The 24,472-nt window shown below is 44.0% G+C and overlaps 2 protein-coding genes across 8 annotated transcripts; one reads left to right on the forward strand and one right to left on the reverse strand.

The window, feature by feature from the left end:
• Window positions 1-147: 147 nt before the first annotated feature.
• On the forward strand, window positions 148-9,519 carry pknox1.1 (pbx/knotted 1 homeobox 1.1). Of its 7 annotated transcripts, none has more exons than XM_063888165.1 (11): window positions 148-221; window positions 1,734-1,845; window positions 3,120-3,250; window positions 3,632-3,803; window positions 5,618-5,827; window positions 6,081-6,234; window positions 6,508-6,605; window positions 6,712-6,840; window positions 6,956-7,032; window positions 7,370-7,533; window positions 7,763-9,519. In XM_063888165.1, the coding sequence occupies exons 2-11, from the start codon at window positions 1,795-1,797 to the stop codon at window positions 7,942-7,944; spliced, it is 1,368 nt and encodes a 455-aa protein (XP_063744235.1). In that variant the 5' UTR covers window positions 148-221; window positions 1,734-1,794; the 3' UTR covers window positions 7,945-9,519. The 7 variants fall into 7 exon arrangements, with proteins under 7 accessions (XP_063744235.1, XP_063744240.1, XP_063744234.1 ...); XM_063888170.1 differs by lacking the exon at window positions 148-221 and adding an exon at window positions 423-1,148 and having other exon boundaries at window positions 5,618-5,818; XM_063888164.1 differs by lacking the exon at window positions 148-221 and adding an exon at window positions 425-1,148.
• Window positions 9,129-24,258, reverse strand: tmprss3a (transmembrane serine protease 3a). Its single transcript, XM_063887172.1, has 14 exons — window positions 24,192-24,258; window positions 24,004-24,047; window positions 23,008-23,247; window positions 22,458-22,557; window positions 20,901-21,017; window positions 20,356-20,479; window positions 20,041-20,160; window positions 18,821-18,867; window positions 17,077-17,242; window positions 16,162-16,331; window positions 13,552-13,647; window positions 13,312-13,454; window positions 12,448-12,597; window positions 9,129-9,698 (listed from the first exon to the last, which is right to left on the reverse strand). Exons 1-14 carry the CDS (start codon window positions 24,256-24,258, stop codon window positions 9,654-9,656), a joined length of 1,629 nt encoding a protein of 542 aa, XP_063743242.1. The 3' UTR covers window positions 9,129-9,653.
• Window positions 24,259-24,472: the final 214 nt, after the last annotated feature.

The raw sequence follows: 24,472 nt of genomic DNA on the forward strand, positions 1-24,472 counted from the left end.
ACAGAAACCTGTTCTGTAAACGGGGGCAGTGAATTGCGTTTGCCAAGCAAAATACCCAGGAGGGCGCAGAGGGAAAGGCAGCAGGACGTCATATCTCCGCCCACCTTATACATATTCATGAGCCGAGCGCCCCTGCGTGCCCTTACGCGATGACGCAACACGACAACTGCGGGTCCCGATTGCTGCAGCCGCTTGTCAGTGTGACGAAGATTGGCACTCAGGTAAGCTGTCACTCAAAATCCCTCTTTTTCCGTTCCCTATCAATCAAAAGATCTGGGCCGCACGCAAAAATGCCCCGGGGCGAGCAGCGCGGACCTAGTCAGGGCAGCGGAGGGTGTTTTTGGAAGGAAGGCAGAAGCGCTAGAGCTCCGTGAAGAATATAAAATCTGTATACAAGGGAGGGGGGGGGTAAAAAAATATGTCGGCGTTTTGGGGGCAGAGGAGGATTGTGGAAAAGCAAAGGGCGAGAGCTAGAAACGAGGCCCGACAGTTGTAGCGTTCGCGCGGAGGGGAGGGGAAGGAGAGGGCAGCTGTCCCCGCTTGATTGATTGACTGGTGTGGGAAGGGTTTGCCTATCAACGTAGCTAGTCTGTTGTGCATCCAATGCTTCTTAATATCACTGCAATTGAGTTACTGTTTATTGCTTTCAAGAAATGCATTTTCATTTGAAATGTTAAATAAGCAATGCTAACGCCTTTCGAATCAACTTTCTTCGTATCCATCCGCAGCGGGGTCTTTTTTTTGTACCTGCCTAGCTAGGTTAGCTTGTTTTTTTGGCAGTGATCCCCCTTGCTAAATATGGCGCGTCACATTTGGCCTCACCGTACAGTATACGAAACACGTATAAGGTAACAGTACCTGACTAATGTTAGCTGTGTCTCGGACAGACGGTCCTCCTTTTAGGTTAACCTTTATTATGCTCGTGAGCTAACGCCAATGTGGCGTTAACGGTACATGTTAACCGATAAATACTGTGGAAAAACAAGGCTTACTCCCGCCGAGCTGCTTTGTCTGCGAATATCACGAACGGTATACTACATGGAAGATGGACAATGATGTTAGCCCCAAGGCTTTATTACACTTTTATCTCCCCTTACCGCCACAAAGGGTACGAAGCTAACCCAGGGCTAACAGCTAAGCACGTCGTGGTGGGTGTGTTTAGCAGCAGTTGCAGGGTGGCCTTATAACTGCTAACTATTATTATAACAGCGCACCTAGGGTGTGTGTGTGTATATATATATATATATATATATATATATATATATATATATATAGTGTGTGATCTCTCAACCTCAGCTGTTTTCAGATAAATGATTATGAATGTTGAAGCGATATATTCAAATAAATTGAACTTTTCTGTGTGTCCCCCCATATTCTCCTGTTATGTGCAAACATCAAAACATAATTTAACATTTTTTGTGTTACATATAGTTTATGCTATGACTTGTCTAGATATCCTTCAAATGCTTAACCTTTTTGGGTCATATTTAGGGGTAAATATTTGATCATAGTGTCTGTTTAATACTCACCCAAGGTTATTGATCAGAATTCGTGTTCAGCATCGTTTTTTTCCCCCAACATGGTAACACAGTTCATCATTTTCCTTATATAACATGAGTGTATTTAGAAAGCTAATGATAACTTAAACTCTGACTTCGTGATGGTGCATTATTAAAAAAAATCTTACCTACACTTTTACAGGTAGTCTAACTGAAACTATGTGTATTGTGTAGGTTGGCCACCTGTCCCCGCTCTCTATAATGCCCAGGTGTTTGCAGCATCTGCAGTGAAGTGATGGCAGCCCAGTCGGTTTCCATAGAAAAGTACCCGAAGGGAGAGCAGCAGGTGGGTGACAGGGAGGCATTTGGTTTGTACCTTGAAGCCTACACAACCTTCCACCAGTGCCTTAACTGCATTTTTTTGTTGTTGCAAGTTTCAAAAACATAGTCAACAGCAACATTAGAAGACCATTTCTGTAATAACACCTAAATGTTTCTGACTTCAGCTGTCAGTATTGTCACTCTTTGCCCATGGATCCCCAGTTATTTTTTGGGGTCATAACATGCACTGGATTGTTAAAAAAGAGAAACACTTTTGTGTAACGCTAGAGCACAGGCAATGTTAATGCTATTACATCAGGTTTGATCATCTCTGGCTGCCTGCTTGTCTATCTGTCTGCAAATAAATCACTTTATGAGATATACTGATGTTGAATAAAGCCCTTTGTCTGCCTTTCTGTTGATGCTCTTATGTAAATTGCTTACTAAACATCATTATTCAAGTGCCACATTTGGGGGTGTTGAGAGCTGAAAACGATCTATGACTAATGGAAAATGTTCCACCCCAAGCAAGCGATTATTTTTAGCTACTTTGTGCTCAATCTCATTCATTGTTGGTTTCAGTCACATGGTAGGGGATACAAGTTATGGTCCTGGAAGCGATCCTGGGCTCCGGGTAGGCAGGCACGGTGTGAAAATAAGAAACCTGGCTCCCATTCAATGAGTAAGCCTCTAGTGGAGGGTTGGGAGGCTACAGCCACATTTGAATTTACATCAGGTGATTTGTAAATGTTTGTGTACGCACAGGTTCTTCATTAGTGTCGTCTTGCATTGTAATTTGAATGCAATGTTCAAAAAGTCTAGCTATAGTGTGCTCATAGAGCGATGACAAAAGACCTGAGGGCATGAATGAATGAAAACATATCTAATTTTTCCTGTCCGCCAGAGAGGTATAACTGTCCTTCTCACGTCAAAAGTATTACAGTGGAACAGAAATTAACTCAATTCTGTAACTTGAATCAAAGAGTGCTGATGCAGGACTTATAACTCGTATCAACACCTCTTTCTGCGGCAGGAAAGACTTTCCATCATTTTTTGAAAAACATTTAGTGTTGTGTGAAAAATGCATAGCTTGTGTGGATTTTAGAGCATGCCCTCATGACTTTCTAAAGGCTTCGTATTAAAACAAGGCTCAGTGTTAAGCTTTGCCTCAGGCTACTCTTGGTCTTCACATGATGTCTTTATGTCTCTCATTCTCCGCCTCTCTTCTCACCTCTTCCCTCTGTTTCTGTCACTCTGCAGCTTTCTTTTCTCACTGCTTTGTTTTCTTTCCTTCTACAGATGCAAGGTGTAGTGAAGGTGGACGGAGATTCCGAGCAGAAGTATCTTGAGGGGACGTTGGCAGAGGTGCCCAGCCCGGCCCCCACAGAGCCACAGACACCCATGGACGTGGACAAAGCCTCCATATATCGGTGTGTGTGTGTGTGTGTGTGTGTGTGTGTGTGTGTGTGTGTGTGTGTGTGTGTGTGTGTGTGTGTGTGTGTGTGTGTGTGTGTGTGTGTGTGTGTGTGTGTGTGTGTGTGTGTGTGTGTGTGTGTGTGTGTGTCCTTGTCCTTTTGTATCCATGTCCTAAATCAGTGTTCTTCTCTTTCGTTCTCTTAACTTCATTGCTTCACATTGACCAGTAGGAAATGTCACATGATAAGTCCTCCCCTTTGTTCATGTGACTCTGATGTCCTCTCTGGTAATCAGCGATCTGACAGTGTACTGGGGAACAGACTGTGGACCTATATTGCTATAGGTAACACAGAAGTTTGCATTCATTTTAAAATGCTATCTGTCACACCTCCCAGGCACCCCCTGTTCCCTCTCTTGGCCCTGCTGTTTGAGAAGTGTGAACAGTCCACGCTCAGCTCTGATTGCATCACCTCGGCCAGCTTTGACGTGGACATTGAGAACTTTGTCCGCAATCAGGAGAAAGAGGGGAAGCCCTTCTTCAGCGAGGACCCTGAACTCGACAACTTGGTGAGAACCCTCTCCATCTCAGATTTCTGGCTGCTGGTTTTCTATCATCTAGGTGGGATTTAAAAATAGACCACATTCCAAAATGTACCTCAAATAGTACACCTTCTTAAACAAGTGACTGCTGGAGGAGATGCAATACTTATGAGACAGTTTGAGTAAATCCAAGTTGTTGACAGACCAGATGTGGCTGGGGGTAATCTCGGGGTGATTTCAGTTGCCGCTGGACCGGCGGCTCCCCTTCATATCCAGTTCAGATCAATTGTTTGGAGTAATTACATAAGAAGATGGCCGAAAACCAATTTTAGTACTGAGGCCAAAACATGGATTTGAGGTATTTCACAAAGAAATACTAAATGGACCCCCAACTCACTCACACACTCGCGATTCACCTTTAACCTCAAATAGGACATAGAGAACTTTGGAAAAAAAGTGTAATGGAATAGGAAGGACGAAGGCAAAGGAGGGCAAACACACTCAGATCTGTTTCTGCTCTGGTACAGACTGTGGCTAAATAAGCTTTGAACCAGATGCTGAAGTATGAAGACACCGACACACACTTTCAGCTCTCTGATAGTGGAAACCTGATGTCCTCAAATATGATGAACAATCCCTATCCTCCCTGTTACACACCTAGAAGCTAAAGTGGGATTGCTTGACAGTGGGTTGTGTGTGCCTTGTGAGTCAGCTCACTGTGCGTAGTTCTTTGTATAATTACACATCATTCTAGGATGGAAACCAGTAATTGCCCCTACTGGTTTCCATCATAGTTAAATACTACAGGTATTAAAAGTGTGTGACAGTTCCTTACTGTAAATGTCTGAACCCCAACATCAGCCCCCAAAGAGGACACACAAAGTAGACCCTGATCCCATAGACCAGGGGTATTCAAATCAAATTCAACCAGGTCCAGTTAGAGAAAATGTCCTCAAGCAAAGGTCCGGAACATCATAATGTCTAACTTGCATTATTAATTAATGTGATATATATTGAGGTAGCTTAGTGAATCAATGTCTGCATGAAATCAACAACTGACTGGAAATCAAATAAAGAACAATTAAAATACATTTAGACAATGTTTGTTGTCACTTAACATTGAACTTTACAGAAATATAATACTGTAGATGCCTTATACTGTAATACTCCCTCATGCAGGATATAATACTGTAGTACTTCATTTTAGAAAAATAAAATAAAGAGTAGCAGCAGCAACCTGTTTCACATCTGGACTTCACAGTCTCAGAACATTTTAGAATACATCCGTCAGCACATCTTAACAGTTTAACAATTTCTCTTTCAGATCCTCTTATTTCTCCCCCTCCCACTTTCTTTTGTTCAGTGAGAGACTTGAGCTCTAGCTTGTCCTGCCAGGAGTTAAAATCTGTTTATTTCCTGTGACCTCACCTCAGACTTGAGTGGGTTCGATTGTTCCAAGACGTTGTGCTTTGTCTCATTTTCGCATTTCACTTTGGCACTTTACTGAGCGCCGTGGTCTCTGAGCCTATGAGACACACTGGTGCTGTGCTCCCAGTGGGGAGGATGAACATTAAAGAGTCCGTCCATTCTGGGTTAAAATCTCTGTTCCCACTGTCCACTTTCTCTTCTTAGAGAGTGCCATGTGTAGTTACTCTTCTCCCCTGTCCCGCTCACTCTCTTTCGCCCTGTCAGCGCCAGTTACAATAGAAGCTTCCCGTGAGAATTGAAAATCACTTAATAATTTATTGATTATAGGTCCGGGTCCATATAGGACTGGGTCTGCCATTTGGTGATGCCTGCCCTAGACTGTCACAAGCTTTTTGTTTTTTTCTGACCTGTAGATGGTGAAAGCCATCCAGGTGCTGCGCATCCACCTGCTGGAGCTGGAGAAGGTGAGTGACCTGTGTAAGGACTTCTGCAGTCGCTACATTGCCTGCCTCAAGACTAAGATGAACAGCGAGACCCTGCTGAGTGGAGACCCGGGGAGCCCCTACTCCCCCGTGCAAGGCCAGGTCCAGGGTTTCTCCCCCATCAAGACGCCGGTATGGACTGTAGGTGGACCCACACATCACCACTAAACACATAGTGCAAGAATCATGTACCACCAGCAGGTGGCTCTTTGAGTGCCTTTAGAAGTGAGCTTCTCATGAACGACACTGACAATGTTTTTGGATTTCTTTACCTTTTAATTTCCTCCTTTAACCTGCTACACTGTGTCCTGTCAAATTGCTCTGAAATGTGAGCCAGCATGGGAAACAAACGGTGACTTTGCCCTTTCTGTGTTCCATGCTCTGTGTTGTGCAGACCCCCAGCTCTATCTCGGGGACCATCAGTCCCCAGGGTCAGATCATGGTGCCAACATCAGCCCTGCAGCAAGGGAACGTTACCGTGACAGCCGTCAACCCCACCCAGGTGGTCGCAGGTATGTCACCATGGCATACAACAACTCCTCCCTCAGGTACTGCACTGTTCTGACAGCAGCATGTTGTGATTGAAGACTCTGATCAGGGCCTCCCCTGAGCTAGCACACAACAACGTGTGTGTGTGTGTGTGTGTGTGTGTGTGTGTGTGTGTGTGTGTGTGTGTGTGTGTGTGTGTGTGTGTGTGTGTGTGTGTGTGTGTGTGTGTGTGTGTGTGTGTGTGTGTGTGTGTGTGTGTGTGTGTGTGTGTGTGTGTGTGTGTGTGTGTGTGTGTGTGTGTGTGTGTGTGTGTGTGTGTGTGTACACTCCAGGTGGGACGGTGTACCAGCCTGTTACAGTCGTCACTCCTCAGGGTCAGGTGGTAACACAGGCCCTTTCTCCCGGGACAATACGCGTCCAAAACAATCAGGTTGTTCATCTCTCTTTGTGACTGATGCTGCTGAATATGTCAATCATTGCTTGCGACTGCTAGCTATTAATTCAGAAATGTAAAGTGTGCCTGTGTGTGTCCTCAGCTCCAGCTGCAGTTTCACCAGGACCTGAACCTCTTTAATCACGACGACAACTCATCCAAGAACAAACGTGGTGTCCTACCTAAGCAGGCAACCAATGTCATGCGCTCGTGGCTCTTCCAGCACATTGGGGTGTGTGTGTGTGTGTGTGTGTGTGTGTGTGTGTGTGTGTGTATCAAAGGTTTGCCTGTGTAACTGCAATCCTACCAAAACACTGAGGCATCTCTTCCCCTGTCCTTTCCTGCAGCATCCATACCCAACCGAGGATGAGAAGAAACAGATTGCCACTCAGACAAACCTAACTCTTCTGCAGGTCAACAACTGGTGAGTTTGGCAGACAAAAACACCGCCCGGCACCATCAAAATGGACCAACCTGTTCATGTCGTCTACTGCTCAAGAGATATGGCTGTTATCTTTCAAAGGAACACATTCATTATTTTTGCTTCTACTTTTAATTCTTTTTCTTAAGGATTTTTCTTTTATTTATATTTTATATTCATTCAAATGTGGCTGGGTGATTAACAGCATGTTCCTGTGGTGGGATCACCTCTGAACAAACCTTTTTCTTCAGCAGCTGAATGTATTTAAAGTTGAGAGCGGTTTTGGGTTATGGATTAGACTCCAGCCTCCCCTCAGGTCTGAGTATCCTCCTGTCTCTAGGTTCATAAATGCCAGGAGGCGGATCCTGCAGCCCATGTTGGATGCCAGCTCCGCTGAGACACCAAAAGCCAAGAAGAAGACGCCTCAGAACCGGCCCCTGCAGCGCTTCTGGCCTGACTCCATTGCCACAGGGGGGGGCCAGCAGCAAGTCACCATGCCTGATGGTACACAAGAAAATAACCAATAAATAGTATATAAATTGTGTGTGTGTGTGTGTGTGTGTGTGTGTGTGTGTGTGTGTGTGTGTGTGTGTGTGTGTGTGTGTGTGTGTGTGTGTGTGTGTGTGTGTGTGTGTGTGTGTGTGTGTGTGTGTGTGTGTGTGTGTGTGTGTGTGTGTGTGTGTGGTCTTTCATTGCTCCAGCTTTCACTGAGTCATTGTTCTCTCATTTTCAGGGACAATGGTGACGATGAACATGGAGAGTCTGCAGAGTCTGACGTCAGACGGGGCCACACTGGCAGTACAGCAGGTGATGCTGGGGGGCCACAGCGAGGACGAGTCGGGGGACAGTGGAGACGAAGACGATGATGCGGACATGGCCGGGCTGGGCCTGGACAACAGCGACTCATTGCAGTAGAGGACAAACACCTCACATTGATCTACACACATGCGTCCATAGGTCTGCAGCGTTTTCAAACACACGAGTCCTCGTCAGACACACATTAGGTTTACATCGAGCACAAAAATACAGGACGTCCCGCTCCTGCACTCCAACCCCCCCACCCTGCTGAACGGCAGTTTATGCTGCGTGTGTACATCAGGAGTTTCATTTCCGAAACCCTTTTTTGATTACTAAGTTGATGTATGCCAGTGCACTTTTGTATATTGAAGCTCAAAAAGATTAAATCAAACAGAAGAAAAAATGAGTGTTTAACACTTGAAGCAAGTTTGTATGCTCCGCTGATAAATGTTGACTGATCTCTGATTTGTTCCCCGTCCCCTGTTGAATTCTCATTTTGGATGCCAACAATTTCAAGTTGTATCTGTAAGGGTTTGTCTTCACTTTTTGCATGCTTGTGTTTGAGTAGATGTGCGCATTTTTGCGACGGACTCCGCGACTCTCACTTGGGCCCCTGCAGGCCGAGCGGAGCTGGTGGAGAGATTTGAAAAAAAAAAAAAAAGGAGAGATGCTTATTTTTATATACAAACGTATGAAATTCCAGTTTTTTGTTTCAATTTTGTGTTCTCCTGTTTTGTAAGGAATATTTATGTACAGATTCATAATTAAAGTTAGTGACCCTGTTTTCCAGGGTTCTTTGAAGTTTTCTAAAAAAAACAAAGGAATTGAATCCTGAAGAAAATTACTATTTAAATTGGTTTTAAACTTACAATACTAACAAGGCCTTACCTGTGTTCTTTTTTAAAGAATTCTTGCCAAGAAGCACAAAAACAAAGTCTGACCCTTGGTGAAATTGGTCAAAACGACACTAAACTGCAGTCAATGTGTGGTTCTGTAAAGCATTGTTAATAATTTTACTCTGCATACAACCATGTTATGTGAAGTAATCTTTCACAGTAACTTGACTGCAGTGCTCAGATTTCTTGCATACACTTTTACCCTCATTGTGTATAACATACGTTACGTCTCTTAATCATTTGACAGTAGTAGCAAACTTTCTAAAATGCACAATCCAGAACACTATGCTAACCACACAATCACAAGGGTCAGGGGCACCACATTGAGGTCTGAGCTCCATTATCAACAAGCAGTGGACTTTTGCACGCGTTAAACTTTTATTTATGTACACGTACATGCTGTGCTTAAAACAGGGCAGGTGTTAAGTTGATTGGCGCCTGAGGGACGCTGTGACCCCTTCCACTACAATTGCATGTAGTGAGACGCCACATCTCTATCAGTATGTTGATATTACTTCACAAATAGGGTGCCTCTTGTTTGAAAATCTGTAATATTGTACTGTACAACAATTGTCTGTCAATAGCTGCAGTATCTGGTTCATTTCCTCCTGTAAAGTTGAGGCCTGGAATGGTTATTTGGTGCAGCTGAGGGTGGGGGGACTCTGGGTGGGCCCTTGCTGAACTGTCGGTTCCTCACTTGTCTTGCTTTTTATGAAGCGTTGCTCACTTTTTTCTTGTCTGTTTTGCCTTAGAGCTTTCTATTTTGGAATAAACGATGCCTAACTCTCTGCTGTGACCCGTCTCTCTGCTCCTTCAGCTTTGCCTCCACTCAGGGTGTGTGCAGATTAATCCCTCTGCCATTCTGCTGTGATGTTTATCTCTGTAGTCCTGTCATGTGGAATCATCCAGACTGAGATGTCACATGGTGCTTCAGTTGTCTGTGCTCAGAGCTGGAGAGTTAGAAGCCTCTTCTCTCTGAAAGACAATGTAGAAAAGAACAGTTGAACACAATGGACACTGAAACAAGTCCCAGTCAGGATCTAGTTATGACAACTGCCAACATCTGAGTCCTTTAGAACAAGTCTGTACAAAATCTTATGGCCAAGCCTGGTTCATTCATTTTCAACGTTTGTAAAACGGTAAAATACACTTCCGGGGGAAAACAAGAATTCTCACTGGTGGATCGTAACCAGGTCGTTATTAGAGCTTCAAAATGATAAAGAGAAGAAACGGGCAAGAGACCCAAACAGAGAAGGCCATTTATTGAGAACTGCATTTGACTCAAACAGGCTGTTCATCAGCTGATCAAAAGTTTAGGACCATAGCCCAACATAAAAAAGAAAAAGAACTTAAAGCAGGGGTGTCCAAACTTTTTGAAGGCCACGTACAGAAAAACATATGAAGGGCTGGGCCCCTCACTAGAGGTGAGGTATTTTGCCTCAAAAGCGAAGTTATAAGTTAGCAATCAAAAAGCAAAGTAAATGATGGTTGATAATTAAACATGCTTTAAGAATAAAAACTGCCTACACCACAGCGCTCCAGAGGCTTACTTTATTCTGTTGGCTGAAGAAGAAGGAGCCCTTACTGGTCCCACAGAGGGGAAATGTACATCCTGCATTTGATCCTAGTGTTAAGAGCAGTGGGCTGCCATATGTAGGGCACCTGGGGAGCAGGGTAGGGAACGGTGCCTTGCTCAGGTAGACACCTAGGTAGCACTTGGTATTTCAAGGACTTGAACCGGTGACCATCTGTTTCCGAGGCAAAGTTGTTATGGACTTGGCCAAACACAGCCCACAAAGTGGGAAAGCTCATTCCTTAAAACAGAAGCCTCAGAGTGCTTATAAGGGGAAATATGAAGGGTCTATTTAAAGCTTGCTATGTAAATAAACTTTTATCGACTATGATTTGTTAGAAAATGTTTTCAACTTTAAATGACAGAATCTATTTGAAGTGTGCTTATTAACACATGAATACTACTGTGTGATATATGTTTACATATATATTTAAGAAGTACAATATAAGAAAAGATGCAAGGGCCGTAGTTTTGAAACCCCTGACTTAAAAATGTAAAAAATGAACTCAGTAGTGAGTACCCCCACCCTTGTTAACTTCCAACATTCATTTAGGCATGCTTGATGTGACTGCTTCCAGGAGGCTGGCGGGAACGTTGCTCCATGTGATCAGGATGGCTTCACGAAGGGCATCCACGGTCCGGACCTGATGTCTATATTTAAACTCAGCCTGTTTGAGTTAAATGCAGTTTTCAATGAATTGTGCATTTTGAAGCTACTTACAACCTGTATACGATCCACCACTGAGAAATGGGAACTCTTGTAATTTTTCCCGCAGTCTTAAGATTTGTTCAGGAGTGTATACAAATGTTGTGAAACAGATGCATAAGATTATTTCCATGAACATTACAAACATTGCACAGAATACAGGAACAACACTGTCGGACAGTCCTGAAAGTTAGATTTCTGTATGAACCTGAGGGGATTTTTCAAAGGGATTCAAGTGGATTAATTGGAATTGGAATAACTACGCCCCGCCCGTGGAGCAACTGGCTGGGGCACCTGCACCGCACGCCGGTGACCCGGGTTCGATTCCCGCCCCGTGGTCCTTTCCGAGTCCCACCCAGACTCTCTCTCCCACTTTCCTGTCACTCTCCACTGTCCTATCCGATTAAAGGCAAAAAGCCCCCAAAAAATAACTAAAAAAAGGAATTGGAATAACTAAAAAGATAGCACACAAAGAAAGTTTTAAACATTTTGCTTCCAAGTCCTATAACCCTTTTTCAATCATATCATAGTGATTGACATTTTCCATGTGGTCTGAGAGATTCTGTGTGCTGTACATGGAAACAAGCCCAGTTTAATTGATTCACATTACAAATTCTTAAAGGTGAAAGGAACTTGGTGTCAAGTGTAGCATTTCAAAGCTTTTATGATATAAAAACAGCTGCTGTACTCTGATTCCATCAGGAGGAGAACCAGCTGTTGGTCAGACATCACACAACCCAGTTCCCAACAGCTGGTGCTGTGCAGAGGTCAGCTAGTCAACCAAGAAATGGGGACCTTCTTAAATCCCCTAAAGGCCTCAGTCAGAACAACCTAATGGCTGTATTAACCAGTGCCTTCATACCCGGACTGGACCACTCCTAACACATCAACACTATCCCCCAGGGTTGTGTTCGGTTGGGATGTCCATTGTTCTTGCTATTTTAAGTATCATTTCAAACTAAAAACATGGCTGACTGAGCAATCACATAAAGGTTAGCGCTGTTCACACCTGAAGAAAAAATTTACAAAGATATTTTACTGTGAAAGGGTTTAAAAATTAGCTGAGTGGAGACAGTACTGCAGCAGGCTCCAGAGCTAATGCTAACCTGACATCCTCACAGGCTCCAGAGCTGATGTGCTCTTATACAAGCAGCTAAAGTGAGTCCAGCAGTCATTTATTATATTTCTTACAGCTCTGTTTTTACGATAATGACAAGTTGATACTGTGAAGTTTACATTAGAAATAATTGGTATTCCTATTAATAAGTGGACCATGCTCTTCCTAATGCAGGCTTCCTTTGTCCATATATTTAGAGTTCTATAGTATTTTTAAACAATGGTGTGTGTCCTGCAGAAACATGGTGGCCATATGGTGAATCTTCTTCAGTACTAGTTTTCCAAAGGCCAAACATCCTGAAACAGGACACAGCTTGTCATGTGCTGACCTCCATCTGTTGGCGGATCCAGCTGAGCGACTGTGTGATTCGTGTGTAAACGCCCGGCTTGTTCCTCATAGCGCAGCCAATCCCCCAGCTGGTCGCACCAACCAGCTTCCATACAGAGTCCTGACAGGCCAGAGGACCTCCACTGTCGCCCTGAAGACGCACGTGCACGCACAGACACAAAAGAAAAAATCACTCCCCATCACATTCACCAAGTCAGCAATGCTTCACAGACTTCTGACTCGATGGCAGGCAGGCAAATTAGAGAGTAATAATTACTGCTATTATTATAAACCTACACTAGTTGGCTCTTTGTTAGCACTTCTTAGATATTGTCACACTAGTTTGGCACTCTGTTTCAGGGTTAGGGTTAGTGATTTTGGATATTACTGGTTAACTAGGTAACTAGTGCAGAAAAATGTATACCACTAATGAACTACTTTGCTAATTTTGTGCTTCTGTTTTTACCTCGTTAACATGTCAGAGCTTTTGCAGCTCACTTGTTAATTTGTAAGACTTTTAGTGACACTAGCATGGTCAGAGGGCCACTCCTGGCGTCACTAGTAAGGCTTATGTAGGAACTAGTCAGACAAAAGTGCCACTAGTTGCTGAAAAATAGTGACATGTAGAACTAATGTAACCATATATCTAACAAGTGCTATCAAAGAGCCAACTTGTGTAGGCAACTGCCGTTTGATATCAATGTACAAAAGCCCATCGATTCACCGGAAACATAGTCTCAGCATCACAGCTCCTTTAACAATTCTTTTCAATCAATGATATGGAATAAATACTCAAACGGCTCGCCATAAGGGCTGCTCCTCTGAAATGACAATGGTGTTTAATGCTTAAAGGAACCGTGTATACCTGGCATGAGTCGGTTCCTCCCTCTAGGTATCCTGCACACAGCATCCAGGAGGAGATAAAGCCCTGGTAAACCTCTGGCTGGTTGCAGGTCTTCGTGGAGAGCAGTGGCACCATGGCGGAGCGCAGAACCACACTGGTCTCTCCTAGAAGAAAAAAACAATTTCAAGCATGTATGTATCAGAGAGAGCAGGAACACTAACGTATATGAAATAATAAACACATAGTCCTGTTCAGACTCACCTTCATCCTCAGTGGCTCCCCATCCAGAGATCCAGCACATGGTGCCCTCCTCAAACTCCTCCCCATGGTTTGGCAGGCAGATGGGCTCCACAAAGCCTACAGAGAATTCATAATGAACTACTTCTCCAGACACATTGCATCAACAGGACCAACATTTATCAATCAATTATTCAGCTTATGTGTAATTACACCCACATCCTGTTTTCATGGGGTAGCTGCTTGGACTGAAATGACACAACATCAGCTTCGGACAAACAATTCCATCAGGGAGGGCCGGTTCTGACCAATCTGCTGCCCTAGGCAAGATTTTAGCTGAAAATTATAAATATCAATGGAGTATCCAAGGAATTCACAGTATTATAGAATAAATGAAAACTCTCTACAATACACATAGGTTATATACATACAAAAGGGTTCAAATGTATTTAGTATTGTATGAACATGTTTCAATTGGGGGGTTGACGTCACATCCTCTAGGGGGGAGTAAAACGTTTCAATCTGGTGCACTTGAGCCCAGAATTACTAGAGACTAGATCAAACAACTCTAAACACACATGTGAAAAAGAACTGCATACCCTAGCCAATAAAAAATAAATGTAACGTATTTTATTTTTGTTGTTCATCAACATGTTTTAAAGTTGATCTTATTTTACCTAGATAAATGTTTTTTTATTTATGCATATTTTACTAATCACTCCCGTTTTAAACGACATATTTGGTTTACTGTGCTAGAGTATACATTGGAATGTTTTCATACCTTTTTATTTACCCTAATAAAGTTAACTATCTAAACACTCAGAGAGTCCTTTACCTTACCTGAGCTGTAGTTATCAGAGCCTCTCTCCCTTTTTATATACGTTAGCGCAGCTAGCAGCAGATGCTAACAACAGCAATCCCCGTAACCCGTGCGCTCTGTCCCACTTTCAACTCGAGCTGCTGCCGCACTTTGGCTGTGAGCTGCGGGCGCCTGATAAATCTCTATCCCCCACTTTCATCATTTTTCAGCGGCAAATGAAAAATGTAACCGGGGTGAAAAGGGTGTTTCCTCTATTTATTTAGTAAATGTATGTTTCTTACATCAAGGCAGAACATTAGGATGAGCGCCAACGGTAAAACATTTTAAGGCCCCCCCAGATCTGGCGCCCTAGGCGACCTCCTATGTTGCATATGCCAAAAAACGGACCTGCCAGAAGTGCAAAAGTATAAATAGATGAGAGCTGACACGGCTATGTCTCGAACCGGACACTTCAGACAGTGCACTGAGGTTCAGGGTCCTGCATTGCAGAGCACTGACATCTGTGGTGCGCACCTTCGCTGATAAGTGTTCGATTCGGGACAGCACTTAACGTTAAGCACCTGGCGGAAGTGACGAACGCAAATCTGCTTGCGACTCTAAACCCGCGAAACATTAGCAAAAATAAACTACATTTGTAAACAAACCTACATGAGCAAAAATTAAAAATGAGTGTGGTTTTGGTGATTTTTCTCTCCTTGGTCTACCCCTTTCTCCACCCCATGTGGAAACTTCACCGTCTCCGCAATCGTGGGAGGATACTGCGTTTACTTGCTGAACGCGAGCTGGTATGCAAATTTGACATTTTGAGGGGAGGGAGGGGGAATGTGCGTAAACATTTAGCATACACGCATGAAAGCAGCCCAGCGCTCCTCCTCTTCCGCTACGTAGCCAAGATGGCGCCCGTGAGGTGCGCGAAGTGTCCATCGTTTCACACTCAATTTTTTTCCATCTGAGGGGCACCATCCGGGTACTTTTAGTGCGCTGAACTCTGCCGATTTTGCCAGTGTGAACGCCCTAAGCCCCCAAAGTCAGTGTCCGAAGGGCAGAAGTGTGCGAATCAAGACAGGGCCTCAGACTTAGACAGCTGAAAGGCCTACAATTATTGCCCGCTCAGAGGGAGGCGGGAGATAGCAGTCACCTCACTAGACTGAGAGAAAGAAGGTAGGTAGAAAATCTGAGTTTAGAACGCGGCCAACGACTCCAACAAAACCATCAAGAGGGCACTGGTGACACGGCTGTGGTGGGCCTGATCACAGATTACTATGAAAAGGCCAAGTTGAAGGAAGTAGAGCAAGTTAGGACAGCAACCTACTCCAAAACATCAGCTAGACTAAGGAGCTGATCGTGGCCCTGGGAGAAGAAAGAAGAGAGCCCCCCTTCAAATCCGCTGACTCAGTGGGGACTGGTTACACCAGGCTCAGGATTTTCCATTTAAACTCATTTAAAATGCATATTCTGATGGAAGATATGATGATATGTAACAAAATTAATTGATTGAGTCATCGATTGATTGTTGTGAATCTTTTGCCGGTTGTTATATTTATTGGATATTCTTTCAAATGAATTTGTGTTGAATCTTATTTTTGCAGACAAACTCATATACAATGAACCGATAACAGCAGGAAAGTTCCATATAAATCTACATCACCCTGCTCTGTTCTGCATTGGCCAATCAAGAACATGCAGGCACACCTTGGTGGGTGTGGTAACCGCTGAGATGCAGGAGATCTGGAGCTAAACATGATGTAATGAACACTTGAACATAGAGCAAGATTGAAAAAGAGAATGAGGTCTTGAAAAAGCTATTAAAATACCGTTAAAATCAAGGGGGGTGGCCAGTTTCATCAGTGCAATGTCGTAGTCCAGTCCTTTGGGCCTGTAGTGAGCGTGGTATATGATCTGCTCCACAGCCAGAGACTGAGCGCCGTTCACCGGCTGCTCCGTCAGCCCCACGTGGACCGCCCACATGGAGGGGTCTGCAAACCTGATAATTGTTCAATATTCACTCAGTATATGTGAGGGACTCTGAGAAATACAATCCTAAAAGCTATAGTGTTATCTCATGTCCCTCTCATGGCTCTCCTCCTGGAACCAGCCAATCATATGTTTATAAAAATAAGTTTTATTGGAAACAGCTCTCACCACTTTAAATTAGCATGAGAGTCTGTGCTGTGTGGATATCTTAGTCATGCAGATCACTTCACTAGAAAGACTCTTTAAATGGTGCTTAAGGTTCCTATCTGTTTCCTCTGTAGACCTTTTCACACAGCTGCCCAGACACTTTCCCTGAGGGTTCACCTTGTTGCTATGGGTGATCATGTGTCTGTCTACAGTGATGGGTAGAGAGTTCTTCTTAGGCCTTTTCTAAGACCCTGATATCAAACACCATCTTATTTTACAAAAGGAATCCAGTCGTCATCTTTTTAGGGGAAGTTTATCTGTAACTGTCTTCCTCTGAAGGCTGCATACAATATCAGCCCTACCAATACACCTGATAGATCCTAATTGCTGGACAGCCAGTAAGCTTTGTTTAGTGAGGTGTCGGAAAGAAAAGGGAAATAGAGTTTTAACAAATATGACATGTCCAGTAATACTCCTTTTCAGATTCAGTGACCTCTAGAGAGAATACGGGGATTCAACCAGTTTTAAACAGCTGGTATACACAGAGTATTACCAGAGTAAATACCCCCTCCGATGGTTTTCCATATGTTTGTAAGCGTGGGACTCACCCGTACACACAGTGTGCTGCAGTCAGCACCCAGCGGGAGGAGATGATGGAGCCTCCACACAGGTGCTCACTGACGAAGTGCAGGCTGACCTGCCAGGGGAACTGCCCCGGCCTGGAGATGTTCCCCCCCACGATACGAGTGCTGTACTGGGGCCTGGAGCCGCACTCTGAGTCAACATGTGGAGGGTCAAAGGTCAGCTTGTGATGATCAGGGGTACGGTCGAATTGTCCAAAAATCAGCTCCTATCCTTTTCTCCTATGCTCTATTCCTTGACCTCTGAGTGAAACATCACGGGGTTAAGGAATAGTGAATAGGAGAATTCAAAAGGACTTACACTATCCTACGTATTCATTATGCGCCAGCGAACTGCTGTGGGGAAACTACAGTTCTCTGTACAGGACTACAGAAAGACTCTAGAGTCTCTGCACCGTGCTCTCTGGTGGTGTTGTTTAATGCTTTATGAACGAGGACAACAGAGAGACATATGTTCTTCATTAGGTTGGGAATGTACAGACATAAAAAGGAAAGTGAAACGTATGCTCGTCACCCCTGTGACAAACACTGAGAAATGTGAACTTTATTTGATCATTTCAGTAAAACCTAACGTTCATATTTTTGCTTTTGATTAATATATTGTTGATCGTTCAAAACAAAGCACTTTAGCAAGTTACGGTATAAGTTTTAAACTGCTTAATAAGCACCGTAACTTTCATGATTCGTATTTCTCGTCCCGATCGGTTGTTTCCGTGAACGGCCGAATGTTGTGTCACGGTAAAGGTTGCTGCTGCAAGGCATTGTGGGACAGCATTTTCTCCGTTCCTTTCGTAAAGGAAGGTCCAGTGTTCCCTAAGCTAAAGGAGGTTATAAAGGAAGTTTCAAATCTACTTTCCTATCATCTAGGGAATTCAAACAGCTCTTATCATGGCTGCCACTGAGGTACTTCTGGGCCATTTCACTACGTTAGGAACCTTCCTAAGATACACTGACAATTTCGATCGCAACCTGCATCTTATTAAAGCAATTCTAAGGCAGTGTCATTTTGTAAACCAACTGGCATTTGAAGAGTGAAACTACTCTCAGTGGAGAGCTCACCAGAGGAATTTCTGAAGGAGGACATTTAAAGGGTTAATCCTCAGGGTTTGTTCTGCCACAGCTCTCTGTTCACAGGCTGGTGCTCTTCATGACAACACTTGGGTGCAATATGAACATTGGAAATGTATTACTAATGTTATTTGTATTATTAAAGTTATGATGTGCATGCCTTTTCTAATAGTGGTTTGTGTTGTCTCCCTATCTTCACGTTTGTTGTACCAATGTGAATTTCCCCTCTGTGGGACCAATAAAAGTATTCTGATTGGGAATTCATCCCAGCTTTATGCATAACATTATTTGAGAACCCCTTTAAAGCTCATGAACATAGATCAAAAGCATCCACTCCGAGCAGTCCAACCTGAAAGCACCAGAATCACAAGTCTACTCTAGTAAATGCAGTCATATATTCAGTACACACACACTCATGCACACACACGGGTCCCACATCTCTTATGTAGCTCATAGTCTGTGATGTAACTACATTAAACCCTTAGTGTTTCATTGAGACAGGGTTAGGTGTCACTTATTTTCTATCTTGGCAGGCAAAACAATGACACACAGATAACAAACACACACTGCATGCCATGCAAGAACACAAGATCATGCAGCAGTACGAGCTGCTCAAGAAATATCTCTCAGTGTGTTTCCTCACCCAGACACTTCAGGGTGGTCACCTTCCCTGAGCTGCACTGAGTCTTACTGGGGAGGTCAAAGGTCACAGAGAAACTCAGAAAGCATGGAGAAGAACTACAATTTGAGGTTTAAATGTCCTTTGACTTTCGGGTCAGGACACAGAAGAATACTTCTTAGACAGCTTCCAACAGAAACTGAAGGGCAGGCACACTCAAGAAGATATTTGACGGATATTGTTGTGAATAAACTCATGTACTCTACTTTGGAAGCGTCTAAGATCCTTCAATTTGGTACATATTTAAATCCTACAACTACATTTTAGAGAGAAATATTGTAGTTTACTTTATTTATCAATAGTGCTGCTCTTTAACGAAGGAGGATTGGGGGTTATCCTCATGTACTTTTCTTTTTTAAACAGAAATATACTGTTTTAAAAATACTTTTCTCCTTTATGGCCACATGAAGTTCAGATTTATGATTTATGAGAAGAGTTTCTTCGCTTTTTCAGAAGCTTTTTTAAGAAACCATTCTCTGATCAGATTTGTGTTCTGCATCGGCAGAGTCTACTGAATCCTATTATTGCACATTCCTGAGGTCAGTATGAGTATTTAAGCCACCTGGTCTGTACATGCCAACTAGTACATGGACTGAGTATTGGTACACATTATGATGGTGCTGTGTGTAGACTCAGGACAGTCTGCAGGACCACACTGCCAACTGAGCTGAGCTGCAGAATGAGACCTGAACCCAGAAGTCAGCCTTGTAGCACTTCCTGGTTCCCTCGTTTGGTAATCAGAGTTTTGGTTAGATAAAAAAAAACAAGTTTGAGGTTATTACAAGCTTACTACTGCTAAACTAAACATGCGATTTGCCAAAGATCTAATTTCCTGCAGTATTCCAATATTATTTGATCACAATAAAAGGGTCAGGAAATGTTTGTGTTTGTGTTAACAGTGTAACATGATATCCTGACAATCAGAACCCTTTATTACAAAACTGGAGATATCTCTAACGTTTAATATTGGAGACCCCCCACCCCCCTTTCTGGGCCTCTTAATGCAGTTAACTGCAGACCTAGAATATTCTTTGTTCTACATCTTTCGCTGAAAGCAGTGCGCCACAGGTCCAGTCCTAATGGAGGGGCTTCAGAAAATGTATACAGTGTGAGGTCTGCTACTGACCGTTAGCACAGTTAGCTTGCCTGTTTTCCCAGTCCTTTCTTATGGATATGCTTCCTACCTGGAGGCTGTGGCACTGTGGAGCTTAAAGGTCTGTGCCTGGCTCAAGTTGATGGACACCAGGTTGTCCTGGAGATCCTGCTCGATGGAGGTCAGAGACACGAAGAAGGACTCAACATACCTAAAGTGGCAAAAAAGGTTGTTCGATGGTGAGGATGAAGTTTTTAGCTGAAGCAAAATATCTCATTCATCTAATAAATGTGGAGCTATTTCTGTCTGGCCAAATGTGCAATGCGGGACATTCTAGATCAAGATGTCCCATGGCAGCACCACATGCAGACAGAGCTGAGGACAGAAGCAGGGAGGAGGTCAGGACCTGGAGTATCCCAGCTGCCTGCAGGCCGACACCCCCAGCACGTTGTTCCAGCCCTCTGAGCACACCGTCCTCCAGACACCCCCCCGCTGCACCTGCAGGACAGAGCTGCTCCCACTCAGACGCACTGAACCACAGACAGACAGACAGACAGACAGACAGACAGACAGACAGACAGACAGACAGACAGACAGACAGACAGACAGACAGACAGACAGACAGACAGACAGACAGACAGACACACACACACACACACACACACACACACACACACACACACACACACACACACACACACACACACACACACACACACACACACACACACACACACACACACACACACACACACACACACACACACACAGATATCAGATTATAGTTTTCCCCTCAGCTCCCACATTATTATGTGAGCTGCCGGCACACGCCTGTATTATGCATGTAAAGTTTTGTGTATATACTATGGTTTTTTAGGTCTTTTAATCCCTCTGTTTATGTCTCTGATACAAACATTGGTCACTTGCTGTGTGTTCAGGTGTGTGTCTCACCACAGCCGAGCTCGTCCTCCCCATTGTCACAGTGCAGCTGTCCGTCACACTGAGCCCATGCACTGATACACTGAGAGGAGGACCCACATCGGAACTTCCCCACACAGCTTAGACCCACTGCAAACACACACACACACACACACACACACACACACACACACACACACACACACACACACACACACACACACACACACACACACACACACACACACACACACACACACACACACACACGGTTTGCTTATCAGCACAATAAACAGCGTACAGCTGGCGCTCTTCATCTTCAAGGTTTTTAATCAGTTTACCAAAGTACTGGTTGAATGGAACTTCTCCCTAGAATGTGGCACTGGAGAAAAGTCTCAGGACCACCAATCAACAACCCACAGGCAAGCAGGCTAAGCATAACTGCAGGACTTTCCCTCCGGTTCCTTCGTTTATAAGTCAATGTTTGTTTGAACATGTTTTTGGTTAGATGCCCAAATTCTTATCTGTTGTTAATAAAAACTGAAAAGATTTTTATGTTTTGTTCAAAAGCACAACACACATCAGTAAATACCCCATTGGTTGACTAACAAGCAACTAAATGAGACTACAAAACACCATCATGCCAAACATGAGCCTTTAGCTTTGCGGTGTTACTGTGCAGCCATGTGACCGAGATGTAGTTCGCTTTTTACTTCTGGAGGTGCATTTATGCTTCCGGAATCACGAAGTGATGTTAATACGTGAAGATAATCCTGTTGAACAAAACATGTAGGTATCATAAACATGTGTTTGCCAGCGATATTCCAATGAAAAAATCCCCTTTCTTTTTGTAGAGGGAGCCCTTGTAATACTAACTTCTGGCTCAGCCTACACAAATATGTCATCCCTGCACCTCTCTGTGGTCGGAGCAGTTTAATTCAACAGTTAAATGTTACAATTCAAAAGCCTTACTCGTCAACATACTCATTTTACTTCATCAGGAGGTTCAAGTATATTTTGAAATCTTCAGTGTTTTTTGGCTCTGCTTTTTATTTTGCCTTTCATATGGTTTGCTGCATTGAAACCCGGTCAAATATTCAAGAGTGAAAAGCTGATGAATGGTGAATCTCTTAAATCTTTGTATGGATTCTCTGAAAGGCATGTGCTGAATATTTGAAGCAATAACTTCAGCCATTCGGACTGGGTCCTTTTTTCCAATGCATGAAACATTTGTTCTGTTATGGAAAGTCTACAACTTCAACATTGTCTTTCAAAACTCAGTTGAATATTTGTATATGTGATGGAAATCTAGGCAAAGACTTTGATAACAGATAAGGATTTTCATTGCGTCAACTTACATGTTTAATTCTGCTCTAAGGTTGTGGGACTCTTTCTGTAAACATGGCATAACATATAAGAATTAAATAAAGTGAAAGACTCAGAAGCCATCCTGACTGCACTGTGTGAGTGCTCCTCAAACTTATTACAAGAAAGGGCATCATCAAATATTGATGGAGCAAAGGAAGTCCACGCTACAGTGGCTCCATTATAACCAAACAGACAGAGTCCACACATCAAAGAGCTCCTTACCTCCGAGCCCGATGCCGAGAGCCAGAGTGAGCAGCAGGACGAGGCCGGCAGCGATCAGCAGCTCCAGCCGGTGAGCCAGCAGTCTGCTCCTCCAGCCTTTCTCCAGGTCATCCTCTAGTGACACACAACAGGTCATCTACCCTTTTAAAAGTTATTCAATATGAAATGGCAGCAGTTCAAATAACAAGGAACTATTATTCTTTTGTAAGTGATCTTTTCTGACGTGAAAAAATAAAAAAAATAAAAGCAGCCTTATCCTACAATCATTTAAATACCTGTCAATATGTGTATTGTAAATGCAAACTCAACACAAGACAGCTCCTCGGTTCTGTTTCTTTAGATTTAGTCAAAGACGTGAAGCTCCTGGCTAGGGTCAAACTGAAGATTAAAGTCTGGGCCAGAGGTAGCACTATTATCCTCCTCACATGTCCAGCAGGGCCTGTAACTCTAGCTGTGTGCAGGCCTCAGAATCAGAATACCTTTATCCGTCCCACAGAGGGAACTTCTCCATATCTCTACCTTCATGCTAAGACATGAAGAGTGTGGGGGCCTCACCGTGCATAAATGGCTGCACCTTGGTGATGGGCATGATGGGGCTGGGTGCAGCTGGAGGTTGGGTATCTTTAGGTTTGGCTGAACTGTTCTCTGGTTGGACGTCACCCACAAAGCTGCCCAGGGGGCTAACGTTCAGTGTGTTGGGGGTCTCAACGGTGGGGAGGTCTTCCTCCGTCACTGAAACCACCTCTATCCTGGAGGGGTCCGGCTGCTCAGGTGCCACTGTCTTAGGTTCCTTAATGGGGGCAAAAAAGAGGGAAATTATCCTTTTCATTGGAATACATTTATCTGACACTTTTTATCCAAAGCAACTTACAGTCAGAGCACAACCCCTAAAGATTTAAACCAAGGACAACAAGAGCAGTGCTGACATATTCACTTTAAACAAGCCAGACCATAGTAAGTGCTGCTGCATAAGTACACTCCTTTTTTTAATGGTCAAGGTACATGCGAAACAGGTGGGGCTTCATTTTGGCAGCAGCTTGGCCTGGAAACACAGCCCCATAACATGTGCTTAGCCCAGTGAGAGGAAGAGGTTTAAGATGGGGGGGAAGTTTCACGATATGGGTTTCAGACACACAGACACACAGACACACAGACAGACACAGACACAGACACAGACACAGACACACAGACACACACACACACACACACACACACACACACACACACACACACACACACACACACACACACACACACACACACACACACACACACACACACACACACACACACACACACACACACACACACACACACACACACACACACACACACACACACACACACACACCATCTCCTTCCCTCAACCTGCTAGGCCTCACACTGCCAACACGTCTCTCTCCCCTCACTGGTCCCCCTTCACAGCGATGTTTGGATAAATTATTGTCGAGGAAATGTCTCGTTTGTAACAATACACAAATACCCTTATGTATGTATCAGTTCATCGTTCCAGCACTCATTTCACTGACGATATATGCCCACTTACTGTTGGGGGGGCCGATGTGTCAGCAGCAGTGTTGGCAGCAGGATCTGCAGGAAGGAGATGAGAATAGAGGGATGATACAGGGACATTGATGGAGGAGAGACAGAGGACATGAAAGAAAGAGACGAAGACATGGTGAAGAAGAAAACACAGGAAGCATCAACAAAACTGGGTGAGTAGGTCCAACGTACTGATCTCCACAAAGCCTTTCGTCATGGTGCCATTGTCCAGACTCAGCGGCGCTTTGTCTAAGACCATGTCCCCTCAGCTCCCTATATCCCTCTCTCTTTGTCCGTCTGTCCTCTCTGTTTCCCTGGCTTCTTCCACCTCTATCCGTCCCAATGGATGTGCTCCTGCCGTGTCTAAACTTTGGTACAAAGAGACACCTGAGCAGGTGAGTGCTGCTGGGGATCAGGTGACCCTACACCTCCCACTCTGGTGGTAAGGTTACATGCTCACATGTCCCCAAAGT

Source organism: Eleginops maclovinus, chromosome 7 (genome assembly GCF_036324505.1).
Source record: "Eleginops maclovinus isolate JMC-PN-2008 ecotype Puerto Natales chromosome 7, JC_Emac_rtc_rv5, whole genome shotgun sequence".
NCBI lineage: Eukaryota > Metazoa > Chordata > Actinopteri > Perciformes > Eleginopidae > Eleginops > Eleginops maclovinus.